Source organism: Helobdella robusta, assembly GCF_000326865.2.
Source record: "Helobdella robusta unplaced genomic scaffold HELROscaffold_10, whole genome shotgun sequence".
NCBI classification, from domain to species: Eukaryota; Metazoa; Annelida; class Clitellata; order Rhynchobdellida; family Glossiphoniidae; genus Helobdella; species Helobdella robusta.
Genome location: NW_008703571.1, coordinates 3,156,742 through 3,171,458, shown reverse-complemented (window position 1 = coordinate 3,171,458; position 14,717 = coordinate 3,156,742). Strand labels below are relative to the sequence as shown.

Sequence of the window (14,717 nt, the reverse complement as noted above, 5' to 3'; positions counted from 1 at the left end):
ATAATCATAGAACTATACCAATCAGCGCAACTTTTGTCCATGAATAGTCTGAGTATCTCAATTTTTTCTCATCTTCCGTAATATCGAAACGTAAACATTCTTTTTCAAAAACATCAATCCACTGGCTTGGGTTAGTATTTTTACTTGTAAATCTTTCAATTATAAACTTTTCTGCAATATATTTCAGGTTCTGTTTTTTTAAATCTTGTGAGCTTTCAATAAATTTTGTAAATAATTTTTCCAATGAATCTGTATTTTTTCCTAAATTACCAGATGCTTGCTTTTGTTCAATTTCTTCGAGATATTGATCTCCAAATTGTAGATTACCATCTTCATCTATGTACACGTTACTTAGTTCATTTGTCATTGTAATCCAAATTTTTCTCGTCTGATGTCTTTTTTTTTAAATATTTTTTATTTTATTGTACGCAGCTGTCTTTATCAACTCTTTATGAAGACTAGCAGACTGTAATTCTTCTGGAATAGCAAACACTTTTTCATCTCTTGTCGTTATGGAGGTTACACAATAAACATTTGACTTTCCATCACTCGCTGGCAACACTGCAAATTCAAATCGTAGCTGGTCCATTTTATAATTCATTTAGGTTTCTCAATAAACGGAAATGTCGTTTTATAAGAGTTTCGATTATAATTTATGATTCAAACAAACAAATGTGTTGCTTCTGAAAACAAAGATTTTATTTTGTTAAATGTTAAAAAAAATCATTATTGGAGAATTACCCTGTTGCAAAATTCTTGAACAAAATTTTAACCCCATATATTCCAAACAATTACATACTACAATCTTCCCGTGAGTTTATTAATCTCCTCAGCATTAATAAACCATCCAAATTTATTGCCACTCTGGATGTTGAATCATTATTCACAAATCTACCAATTCATGATACAATTGACATAATTATCAACACCGTTTACCACTCAGATATGGTTCCATTGAACATACCGAAAGCACAACTGAAGTCACTTCTTCAAATATGCACTACTGAAGCACCATTCCACAGCCCCACAGGCAAACTTTACAAGCAAATCGATGGTGTCGCTATGGGTTCCCCCCTTGGCGTCCTATTTGCCAATTTTTACCTAGGACAGCTGGAGAATGAAACATTCAAAAACAATGCAAATTTAAAAACAAATATCTACGCCAGATACGTGGATGATATCTTTGTCTCCTATAACGATCCTGAACAAATCACCCAACTTCTTGGTATCTTAAACAAATCAAAACTTAGATTTACCATTGAAATTGAAAAGGAACAACGTTTACCTTTCCTCGATGTGGCGAAGAACGATTCAAAACCGCGGTCTATGTCAAAGAAAGAATACAGTAATTTGTTTGAATGGACAAAGAGAATGCACCGAACAATTTAAAGACAGCACAATAAAATCATTTGTAAACCGGGCATTCACACACTCTTCCGATATTGAAAATCGCGACGCTGAACTAAAAAGAGTCACTAACCTGCATGTAAACAATGGATATAAGACTTACTCTATTGAAAAGATTGTTAAAGGCAAATTACTACACAGCAATAACCTTCCTAGTACCAACAATCAAGATAACGACATCATCTTGTATTACAGAAATCACATGCCAACTGCATACAAGGTAGATGAAGCTATTCTTAAACATATCATCAATAAAAATGTCACACCAACCAACCTAAATAATAAAGTTAAACTCCGGATTTATTACAACAATAAAAAGACGTCTCACATAATACTGAAAAACAACTGCAGTCCTAGAGATAACTCTGAGTTAAAGCGTAATCACGTAATATATGGATTTAATTGCCCCTCTGACGGCTGTGCACGTCAACATGACTCATACATCGGGATTACTACTACCTCACTGACTAGAAGGCTTACGATGCATAAACAGAGTGGTGCTATCAAATCTCATTTGGACTCAACACACTCAATCACAATTAGCCGTGAAATCCTCGACAGCAACACCAAAGTAATATACCAGAACAGCAACTACACGCATCTTAAAATTGCAGAGGCAGTCCTAATTGACATCAATAAACCAAAAATAAATATACAACAAAAAATAAAAACCTCACTTCCAACCCGGCGCTTAACCAACAACGAAAACAAAGAAGTAATAAAAACTAGCATCGCAAAAAGTGACAAAGAAGAATATGATGCTATCGATGAAGAAAAGGAGACCAAAGAAGATGACCAGCCAATAAAGAAACCTGACACCTAATTCGCATCAAAGTTCAATTTTACAACACCAAAGTTAATTTTTACAACGTCAAAGTTCATCTTGACAATATTTCCCTATATATACAGCAAGGAGCACTGATGATGATTCATTTGGAATCGAAATATGGCCTTATTTGCAGCATGAATTCGAAAAATAAGTTTATTTTGAATTTTAATAAACTAAATGTTCACCAAAAAACGTTGTTTTCTTTGCCATCAACTTTTTGCGCCAAATTAGACGATCAGTTGTATCCATTTAATTTAAACTTAGAGCTTTCATGTCTTGCTCGATTGTTTGCGACCAGGACTTCTTTGGACGGCCTTTGGGACGTGTGCCAGGTACTTCAACATCTGCAAGAAAAGTTATGGCACTGTTTCCACTTTGTTTGACATGACCAAACCACCGCAGACGGTGTTGCCGGCATTCGTCCTTTATATCATCTAAACCAGCACGACGCAGGATTTCGGTAGATTTGATGTGGTCTTTCAGACTAATTCGTTGCATCCATCGGAGCATTTTCATGTCGGTTCGTTGAAATTTTTGTTCCAGTTTGGTTGTCATTTGCCATGTTTCTGCACCATATAACAACACCGGACGTATCACAGATTTATAAAGTATTGATCGTAGTGGTAGAGGAATGTCACGCCGCATCAATATAGAGGTAAGGAGATGCCATTTATTCCAAGCTGCACCTATGCGTGCTCGAACGGCAGCTTCAGCTGTTCCAGTACAATCCAGAACATCCCCTAGATATTGAAACGATGTGACTTTATCTATTTTAATGGCTTCAAAAACAGTGCTATTTCGAATTTGTTGTTGTGGATTGATGCAAGCAGGACAAACAAAATTGGACATTTTAGATAAAGAACCAATTATTTTTGAACAACGTTTGTGACACCACTTGTTACACTGCTGACACTTGATTGAATTGTTACCTTCACCAGCTTTACAAACTCAACAGGGCCATCGTCCAGTAGCTGTGGATTAGATGGGTTCACCAGTGTTCATTGCTTTGGTTTTGCTGATGTTGACTTTGAATCCATGATCGGCGAGTCTGGTGTTCCAATCTTCAAACATCTGTGCTGCATTCTGCTCAGACATGGCTGTTAAAACGATATCATCAGCATATACTAGATTCCAAATGTCACCAGTGCGTATCGGTTTTGTGATTTCTTCCATCACAGTTATAAATAACAGTGGACTGAGAATCGAGCCTTGGTGAACTCCAACACCGATGTCAAATGCATCTGTGTTTCCAACCGTTGTGCTGACGAGAGTCTTAGTATTCGTATACATTTCCATCACAAGTCGAACAAGATATTCTGGAATGAGTTGTCGACGTAGACTCCACCTGATTGCTTCACGGGGAACTTGATCAAATGCTTTTTCAAGGTCTACAAAAATGTGTGATAGTTGTTGATGCTTTGCGAGGTACTTCTCTTGCAGTTACCGAAGGATGTGAATTGCATCAATTGTTGATTTCCCCGCTAGAAAATCAAATTGATAATTTCCGATTGTGATGCACGACGTTAATCTTCTCTCAATGATTTTCTAAACAATTTTCAGGGAGTATTCTAACAGACGTATACCCCTGTATGATGAACAGTTCAATGGATCACCTTCATTCAGTTGGCATTGAGCAATTTCTCCAGATTTCACTGCAAAGCTGTAGTAACGTTTGGATACCTGCAGTACCAGGTGCTTTGATAATGTCATTTGTGAGTCCAGAGGGCCCTGCTGCCTTTCCATCCTTCATAGCTTTCAGAGCTTCTGTAAGCTCCTCTACAGTGATGTCTGGAATCGGACCTTCGATGGGTGGAGCGTCAAAGTTAACATTGATTGGATTTGTTTCGTTTAACAGACGGTTGAACGAAACAACCACTGTAGCTTGATCTCATCTCGTTCAAGAACCAGATCATTTTTGTCATTTTTAATACATAAGGCACCAACTATGTCTTTTTTGCTTGTTTTGCTATACGATACAGAGAGTGAGCCACTCTCTGCACTGATCTGTCCGAGCCAGTGCAACTTGACGTCTTGCATAGTTGTTCTTCTCACGAAAAATTTTATGGTCATCAACAGTCTTTGATTTTTGCCATTGCTTGTATGCAACTTTCTTTTCAGCTATTGCATTTTGTACACTGTCATTCCACCACCAAGTGTCACGTTCATGCTGACGTTTTGTACCAGTTTTCCCACAAACTGTAGTTGCAGCGTTCATTAAAACGGTTTTGTATGTACTCCAATCTGTACTGGCTTGCGATTGGTGGTCTAACTGTATGGCGACAATCTGTTGAAATTTTTCTCGATGAATATTGCTTTTCAGCTTCCACGTTTTGATTCTCCGAGGCATTTGTTTAGACTTATGTTTTGACAGTTCGACAATCAGGTCTGCCACAAGGAGTCTATGTTGGGCGACACATGATTAGCCATGTATAACTTTGACGTTTTTGAACAGCCTTCGGTGTTGTTGCTTGACAGCGAAGAAATCAATTTGCGTGGCTGATGGTCCACTTTTGTATGTTATGAGATGTTCCAACCTCTTTCTAAAATATGTGTTCAGTAAACAAAACCCGTGACTTTCTGCAAACTCAAAGATGCGGTTGCCATCTTCATTCCGTTTTCCATAGCCAAAACCGCCATTTACGTTGTCAAAACCATCTGTTTTCTCTCCAACGTGGCCATTGAGATCGCCTCCAATCAGGATTGTTTCAGATTTTGGTATTGTTGAGATGGTGTCAGAGAATGCAGTCCAGAAGTTATTTTTCATCTCTTCTGATTCGCCTGTCTGTGGTGCGTATGCAGAAAAAATAATCAATGTTTGCTTTTCTATGCGAAGCTTGATCCACATGAGACGTGAACTAATCTTTTTAATATCCAGTACTTCTTGGGCTAGCGGTTCTCTGACAAAAATTCCAACACCATTTTTGGCCGTCTTTTGACCATTCCAGAATAATTTATATTTTTCTTTGTCTGAGTTGACATGACAGACACCATTCGATTTCCATCGGGTTTCCTGAAGGCAGCAGATGTCAATCCTTCTACGCTCGAGCATTTTTGCGATTTCCATGCTGCGGCCAGTCAGTGATCCAACATTGAGCGTTCCAAGTCTAAGTACCATAGAGGGGCCATTCTGAATTTTTCTGCAACATCCCTCTGCTATACTTCCCAGGGATTCTTGGCACCCCTTGACCACTTAAGGCCAGCTGCGGACTAGGGGCCGTTGTTTTTCTTTGTGATGGCATAAGAATAATTTGGGGAAAAGTTTTTACATCCGGACACCCATCCTGACGACAACCACTAGTTATAAGCGGTGGGCCTTTCGCTCAAAAGCACGCAAGGCAGCGTGGATGCAGTTTTAAGTCATACTCAGGACCAATAGTATAATATGTAATAATATAATATATATATATATACACATAAAATAAAATAATAATAATAAAATAAATTAAATAAATAGTAAATAAGTATACCTAAATAGAAATTCTATAATTAAACAAACCCCATCACATCATACATACAATATGTATAGACACAATCGTAACATGAAGTGGAACAAACAGATACATAATTAATTAAATAGATAAAACAATAAATAAAAGAAAAACTTCAGTGACATAACGGTATCATAATATAAATTGAAATAAAAATATACAGTATTTTTTAATTATAATAAACAACCACAAACAAAATAATTAAGTTAATGGCAATCATTCTGCAATTGTTCAATAATAATTAAACAAACATATAACGTCCAACAACATTTACTGTTTACCATTTATAACAATCATATTCAAATTTCATTCCACAATCTAACGACCTTGATTTGTAAAATAAAACTTTCTTTGATTTTTATTGAAAAGTTTAACTTTGAGCTTTAATGGCCTCTTGTTCTGTTGTCGTTCACCTTTTCAATGACAGGATGACCAGCATCAGATTCACTCTTCAACATATTAAAAAGTTGAATCATATCTCCTCTATTTTTACGGTATGTCAATGTGGGCAGATCAAGATGTTTCAGTCTTTCCTCATACTTTAAATTGAACAATTCTTTACCATTTTTGTGGCCCTCTTCTGGACTCTTTCGATATCTTTTATTTCTTTTATAGTCCACGGTCTTCAGACACTCACTGCATATTCCAAGTTTGGTATAACTAAACCCTTGTACAAATTAAGAAGGAAAATTTGTTTAAATTACGAAAATTTCTGTATATTATGCCTAGAATCGAAATTGCTTTGTTAATTGATTCATATATCTGAGATGTAAATTTCAATTTACTATCAAATAAAATACCCAAATCCCTTACTTCTTCCTTGCTTTCTAAATACTTATTTTGAATATTGTAACCCATGCCCAAATCTACGTTACCCCCTAGTCTCGTAACAACACACTTATCTATGTTAATACTAACCTTCCAAAGATTACACCAATCAACAATTCTGTCTATAACATCTCTGCAAGCTAATTACATCCTCTTCTTTCTTTATAGGTTTAAACACTTTAGCATCATCTGCATAAAGGAACAGGTTTATATCATTGTCTCCATCGCAAACACTGAGCATATCGTTAATATAAACAATGAAAAGCGTAGGGCCAAGAACACTCCCCTGTGGAACACCACTGGTAATCTGATATTTTTCTGACAGACGATCTTCTACTTTTACCGAAAAAGTTCTATTTTTTAAATAATATTGTATCCATCTAATCAGCCCATTACTGACACCATACGTCGCCAACTTTTTAATAAGCATCTTGTGTGATACCTTGTCAAACGCCTTTTCAAAATCAGTATAAATTATATCAACTTTGCCACCTTCATCCAATACTTCCGTCCATATGTCCATAATTTTCAAAGTTGTATCACCGTAGACTTCTGCCTAATAAATTCATATTGTCTGTAGTCCATCAACTTTTTATCTTCAAAATGTTTTATCAACGCATCCTTGACAAATGACTCCGACAGCTTACAAACAACACTACTCAAAGTAACAGGTCTGTAATTGCGTTTATCAGTTTTTTCTCCTTTTTTGAAAATAGGCGTAACAATACTGTGTCTCCAAGCGTCCTGAATCAATCCATACCTCAAAGAAGCATTAAAAAGTTGACAAAAAAAAGCTAATCGAAGGACAAAATTCTTTCAAAACTCTGTTGTGTATGCCATCTGGTCCAGCTGGTTTGTTCAATGCAAATTTGTTAAAACGTTGTGCTATCTGTTCTTCATTAACAAACATATCATTTTCCATATCTGGCAATATATCAACGTCTGGTACCATGCCCTCATTATCAACATCAACAATATAAATGAACTGAAAAATGATCCCAAACAATTTGCCTTGTCCAGATTGTTTGTTATTAACATATCTTCATTAGCATCCTTGTTAACTATGCAATCAATCGTCTGTTTATTCTTTCTTTTTCTATTGATATGTTGTCAAAAATCTTCAAAAATCAATGAATCACGAGTCTTCATGTATTTTTTCCATAATCTTTTCTTTATTTTTATCAATTCTTGCAACGATTTACTGATTTCACCTTTACAACTGTTCTTTCCCATTTTTACTACTGGAATATGTTCTTCAGTTGCCCTGTTTATTACACTTGAAAAATGACACCATAATGAGTTTACATACGATCCTAGATCCGCCACTGACAACTCCTTATTAAGCATACCGTATAAATTTTTATGAAGGTACTTGTTCATTAACTCATAATCGCCTTCGTTAAAATTCAATCGGGTTTTATTTATTATTTCACGAGCACCATCAATGGTCGAGCCCACCTCAAAACACAGAATGCAGTGGTCACTTTTACCAAGAGGGGGCAGGTGAACAAGATTTTTAATCTCATCTAATTCTTCTACCAATATCAAATCTAGAATATGATTAGCCTGCAGAGATCTAAACCTAGTGGGTTCTTGTACAACTTGATGCAAGAACAAATCTTTCACCAAATTCACAAATATTTTCTCAATTGACTTACTTTCAGAATTGATTGATAAAGTACCCCAATCAATTCTGGGATAATTAAAATCCCCTACAATATATTTAAATCCACGCAATTTCATAAATGCTTTCAAAACTAATATCTTGTTGGTATTATTATTGCTACAAGAATGAGGACTCCTATATATAATTAAAAATAATATATCTTTATTATAATTACTAATTTTAAAACACAAATATTCATAAAAATTTATTTTTAAATCAATTCTATTGACAATTAAATCCAATTTTATATAACAAATAATACCTCGAAATTTTTTCTTCATAAAATTAGCAGATTCAATTTTGAAACCTCTTAATGCAATCTCATTCTCATTAATTTCAGTTGTAATATTTTTTAAATTAGCCTCTGTGAAAATTAGAATATGTTTATTTAAAATTCCATTATCAATCAAAACCCTGATCTCATTTATTTTGTTCATTATTGTGTCAACATTTGTATATGCTATCCTAAGATGAATTTCTGTAACTTTCAGTTTAGCATTAATATTACTTCCCTTCCCCCCAAAATTATCCGTCCTATTAAAATCTACTTCCGTTTCTTTATTTTTTCTACTCTCAACTGTCCCGGAAGTCCTCTCACACGATATATGTATTCCCCGACCGATATATATATATACATGTGTGCGTGTGTGTGTTTTACTTTTTAAGGAAGTTGATAGATAAATTTACAATTATGTAAATCAAATATTTTTTTCAGTTATACAACAAATAAACAAAACCAAAATCCAGAAATAAAAAAGGTAGGACTGATCTAACTTGACTCATCATGAATAATTATTAATTATAGCAAAATAGACGTTTTATAATCAACAAGCAAGAAATATAACAATTTACACATAAATATAATAATATTCTCATGATCTAGCACCTTCAGGGTTATTTTATAAATAGTAATGTTAAACTAAAAATTACTAAACATTACATACCTATTCTATTAAAAATCAACAGTTGTTCGTTTTAAATTAATAGCATAATGAATTTGATGTTAACTTTTAAACTATTATTATTTATTTAATATATTAATGTCAATTACAGTTGAAATAGTTGATGAATTTGATTTCAACTTAAATTATTATATAATTTATTTAATATATTAATAAATAATATAAATCATAACATTTAAACAGAAAAAAAAGATTGTTTGCTTTTACTACCAAAATAAATTTTAAAAACCTCCTGTGTGATTAAATTTGGTTTGGGTATGTGATGTTGAAAGCTTTGTACTGTAAGCTTTGTAGTGTTGAAAGATTCTAGTTTAGGACATATGCACAGGAATTACATCTTAATTTAAAAATTATTAGTTGATTAATTTATTTATAACAATATAAAAATTATAAATTCAATAAATCCTCATTTATAACAATATAAATTGATTATTAGTTTTATTTTTTAAATATTAATATTTCATTTTTATAATAAAATTTTTACCAATTTCTTTTCGTTTTCTAGATTCTAATTTAGTTTAGGAATGATGAGAGCCTTACTCTAATAATGAAATGATATGAAGTAAATGAAGTCCATCATCATCATGATTCGTGGGTGCTGGGAGAATGAATGAAGAAATCTTTATTTCAGAAAAATGGGATCACTAACGAACTTATTATAAATCTTCGAATTTTCTGATGCATCAAAAAATGCAATATTCATTTAACGATTAAATATGGTTATATAAACCTTATAAATTAGCCTAAAACTTCACGAAATGTTGAAAACGAAATAAATTTTAACAAACGAGTTGCATGCAGATAACATTAACATAAATAACTAAGTCATTAAGTCATAACTAAGTCATTAACATAACTTCGGAAAGGCCAAGATTTTTCTAATTATATCTCTGGTGTCTCGTGGCCGAGTGGTTAGCGTGTCCGTCTACCACTCCCACGACCCGGGTTCGAATTCTGCAGTTTCTACAGGTTCATCCGAGTAGCCGACTCCCGGTCAACCCAGCCGAGGCTGGTAAATGGGTAGACAACGTAAGTTGTCGCATGTTGGCCGACAAGATGGCTCAGTGGTTCAAATGCGCGCTGATTCAAACATCTCAATGGCTATCATATACTCAGCGTATATGATGCGGTGCTTGCGCGTGCACATAAAATACATGTGTACGTCGTGTGAAAAGGATAAACAGCCTTTGTAGCTAAGATGGCTGTTTCATATCATTGGATGAAGATATGAAGAACATAATAAAAGATATACAGATAATAAACCTGTAACACTATTATTATACAGATAATAAAACTGTAACACTGTAAGAGGTTCTGCGTATGTCAGAGCTGCAATAATAAAGACTAATAAAAAAAAAAATCTCAGAATCTAAAAATGAACCAAAATGCACATGAATTATTAATTTTTTAGGAACTTGCCTCCAGAGGAAGCTTGCCCGTTGAAAAAAAATTTCAATGTTAAAACGCTGGTAGGTCGCTTCCAGTTATATAATTCCATGGTCGGTAGAGACGAAAAAAAGCAGCTCGGACGATGATCGCTAAGCAACCGGTTAAAAACTGATTGTTTACTTTAACTTAAATTCACTTTTCAACAAATATTGCTATTCTATGTATCAAATTTGTTAGATTCACTTTGATGTTATATATATATATATGTGAAATATATATATATATTATATATATATATATAAATAACACGTCTGCCATATCCTTATTATATATATCCATGGTTCAAAAAGTCCATTGAACCCATGGATATATATAATATCCATGTTTTGAACGCTGGATAGCAGGAAATGGCCTCCACTTCTATGAGTCGCAAATGTTCAATCAGGTCTTCCCTAGCACATCTGGCAATGTTTCTGATATGATAGAATTTTTTACTTGGGGCATTAAACTACTAGCTGCAATTTTCGAGTTTTGAGGCAGTCTACGCCCAACCAAATTTTTCACATTCGACCTATTATGCGAAGGTGGATCAGCACGCCTTTTTCTGTGCATTTTATAAGACTATGAAGCATTGAATTTAACTTAAGAATCGAACTATAGAACTGTACTTTACATACATAAATTATAATGACATATGATGTGGTATGAAAAAATATAAAATAAATTTAACAAAAAATTTAAATTATACAGCATAATATAATATATATATATATGAAATAATATTTAATAATTAGATCATTTAATTTAAAAACATTTAAAAATACGTCTTCCATACTTTATATGCCTGTCATTAAAAACGATAAAGTTAGTTACGAGCTGAGTATGTCGTTGCTAGGTGATTTTCATGTTCTTTTTCATTTGACACTTTTATATTTTTGGGTTTACATTACATTTCGTGCGAGGCTACGTTGTTACTTCGTCGGCAGTAAATACCGCTGCATATATTTAGAAAATTTACTGGGTCCGTATAACGTAAGTTAAATGAATACCGCGAATTTTTTTACATCGCCAAAGTTTACTAGGTAGGTCCGCGGTAAATACCGCAACGTGTTTTCTTATTTAATCGATTGTAATTACCGTTGCGTACAAAAAATAACTAGGCCCGCGGTAAATGCCGTGGTTTCTCCGGCGAAACGTATTGGACGCATAGCCGTTAGTTGCAAGTAGTCCTGGGTTTTTCCGGCATTATCTATTTTTAGTTTACTGTTAAAGCCTAAGAAGACATATAAGCTCCTCCCACAAGTTCAACTAAAAGTTATAAGATGCAATTTAGTTAGGTAAACCGTGTTTCGCATGTATGTTTTTATTTTAAAAATTAAAAAAATTTTTAAAACTATATCGCCTATATTTTTTACTTTAAAAATTTATAATGTTTGAAAAATAAGTTTAAAGAGAAAAGACAGTCCGTAACGGCAATAAACAAATGTAAAAAGTTTTTTAGTTTATCCCATGAATATAATAATTATTACCTGCCTAATGATTTTTTTTTAGTTCCATGGAATTAAATGCATAAACAATAAACATATTTTCGTAGTAATTGACTTTTTATTTATTTTTTACGATCAAACGTCTTACTATCGTATTTTCTTATTAAACTTTAGACAAATTTTTTAATTAAATTTCAATAAATCGACAAAAAACAACTAGGACTATAATCGCTAAACAACCGGTTAAAAACTGATTGTTTACTTTAACTTAAGTTCACTTTTTCAACAAATAGTAATTCTATGTAACATATTTGTTGGATTAAACTTGATGTTTTATATATATATATATATATATAAAACATCAAGTATATAATTATATATATATATATAAAACATCAAGTAGTTGATGTTTTATATATATATAAAACATCAAGTAGTTGATGTTTTATATATATATGTATATGTTTGTATATATACGTTTATTTATATATGTTTATAGTTGATAATATATGTATATATGTTTATATATATACGTTTATTTATATATGTATATAGTTGATATATATATATGAACAACGTATATATATATATATATAACGCGTCTGCCTTATTCATAATATATATATATATATATATATATATATCCATGGTTTATCTATTATTATAATCTGTAAATTTAGATAAGACATTATAAAAAAACATTATGATGCATAATGCACCTAGTAAAATGTTTTGGCAAAGTGCTATATATGAATTACTATACATAGCTGTAGCTATAGCACGTTTTTAAATATATTTTTTAATGAGTATTTGATAAATGCATTGCATTAGATATAGGCATAACTTTTAGCACTTTATAAAACTACAAAGCATTGAATTTGACTTAGGAATTGAACTATCAAACCGTACTTTACATGCATCAATTATAATGACATATGATGTATGAAAAAATATGATGAATAAATTTAACAAAAATTTAAATCAGAATATTAAGCATTTTAAGCATAATATAATAACTCATCATATTATGCCTCCAGGCATATATATATATATATATATATATATATATATATATATATATATATATATATAGAAAATTATGAAAAAAATCAACAATTGAAAGGACGATAAAATGATAATACAGTACACAAAAGCGTGCCTTAATAACTCATAACTCAGAGCAATAATTTTGACTAGCATAGATGAACAAGCGTTTAAATTTCAATTGTATATGAGTTATACAATTAATTAAACTACAGTGTATGCAATTCATGCAACCCCGCTTTCACTATGTCCTTCTCCACCAGCTCTCTCCATCCCAATCGCGGACAACCCCTTCCTATCACTACTTCAATCTCGAACTCCAACGCTCGTCTAATCCCGACCCTTTCATCTCTTCTCAACACATATCCATACCACCGCAATCTCGATCTCCTTACCAATTTCCTCATTCAGTCCCATCATCGACATCAGCTCTGTACTACTCCTCCTATCCTTCACTTCAACCCCACACATCATCCTCACCATAGCTCTTTCAGCCCTCTTTATTAAAAATGTAAATTTTTTTTGTAATACTCTTATGTGGCTCATAAGTCATTGAAATTTCTAGAAAATAACTTGAAATACTTTTTTAAATTTTGGTTTAGCAAATAAAGCATGTCCTCGTTTGAGGACGCTGGTTAAATAAAGTTCATAAAAAAGATGAACAACATTTTTTCTTTTATTTTCAAAAAACAACATTTTTTCTTAGATAGTTATCTGAAATATTTTTTCCAACCATAATAATGAATTTAAATACTTTATTTTTAAAATTTATTGTGCTATTTTGAAAAACAAGAAATACATAACGTTACATTGCACTTTTTACAGAATGTTTTTGGTTTTCCAAAGCATGATACCCAGTGAAGATTAAAAATCCCAAAAAAACTTTTATATCTTCTCCTGTGACAATAAAATTTGGATTATTCTTATCGTTTGTTGCATATCTCATTGTTTCTCTAACAATGAATTCAATGATATTATCATCAAATATTTTTTCAAATGTTTCCAACATGGAGCAAGACTTCAACTATTTGTTTAAATTATTAAACATTTTATCAGCGTTATTTCTAGAAGACCAAATTTATATTTTGGTGACTTTTTTTGCCATTTGAGAGTTTCAGCACATATTCGCTTTGAAGGTGGTATGTCGTGTCCAGAAGTAGATGACTGTTTTGCTAAGGAGACTGTATCTTCTTCATCGGATGGTACATCTAGTTCCATAGTTCCAGCAATGTCAGCAACTATAGGTGTCCCTAACTCCTCATCATTTATAGTTTCCTTATCGGTTAGTTCGTCTACTTCGGGTGGTAAAGCCAGAATATCAGCTTCTATTTCTTTAGAAAACGCATACTCAATCGCTTCTTCAAGATTTAAAAAGTTTTTTCGTCTCATAATTCAAAAAGCTGCAATGAAATAATGCAAAACTAAATTTAAAAAAAAAGCTTCAAAGGCCCAGTGTACTCAACTGAGGACAGTAAATTAAAAGTTTATTTTTTTTAAAATATTCAATTAATTATTTTGCATTCTATTGTAAGTATAAAATAGGATTATAGACTTCATGAAGAAAACAAAACATTTCGCTTACTTCTTTAAAAAACGGCGAAAATAGATTGAAAGTTT

The 14,717-nt window shown here is 32.6% G+C and overlaps 4 protein-coding genes across 4 annotated transcripts in view; all 4 read right to left on the bottom strand.

The window, feature by feature from the left end:
* Window positions 1–589, bottom strand: part of HELRODRAFT_166779 (hypothetical protein) — a gene marked incomplete at both ends in the record, with an annotated part of 1,746 nt that extends 1,157 nt beyond the window's left edge. The window contains 2 exons of the mRNA XM_009011992.1: window positions 19–395; window positions 468–589. Coding sequence (XP_009010240.1) covers window positions 19–395; window positions 468–589 — 499 coding nt within the window. The remainder of the gene's footprint in view (window positions 1–18; window positions 396–467) is intronic.
* A 4,312-nt stretch (window positions 590–4,901) lies between these two features.
* On the bottom strand, window positions 4,902–5,300 carry HELRODRAFT_152528 (hypothetical protein; the record flags this gene model as incomplete). Its single annotated transcript, XM_009011991.1, has 1 exon — window positions 4,902–5,300. A coding segment is annotated over one exon (399 nt), but the record flags the coding sequence as incomplete, so codon positions are not given.
* Window positions 5,301–7,662: 2,362 nt separating this feature from the next.
* On the bottom strand, window positions 7,663–8,655 carry HELRODRAFT_166778 (hypothetical protein; the record flags this gene model as incomplete). Its single annotated transcript, XM_009011990.1, has 2 exons — window positions 7,663–8,264; window positions 8,481–8,655. 2 exons carry the CDS (start codon window positions 8,653–8,655, stop codon window positions 7,663–7,665), a joined length of 777 nt encoding a protein of 258 aa, XP_009010238.1.
* A 5,250-nt stretch (window positions 8,656–13,905) lies between these two features.
* Window positions 13,906–14,489, bottom strand: HELRODRAFT_166777 (hypothetical protein; the record flags this gene model as incomplete). Its single annotated transcript, XM_009011989.1, has 2 exons — window positions 13,906–14,053; window positions 14,194–14,489. 2 exons carry the CDS (start codon window positions 14,487–14,489, stop codon window positions 13,906–13,908), a joined length of 444 nt encoding a protein of 147 aa, XP_009010237.1.
* Window positions 14,490–14,717: the final 228 nt, after the last annotated feature.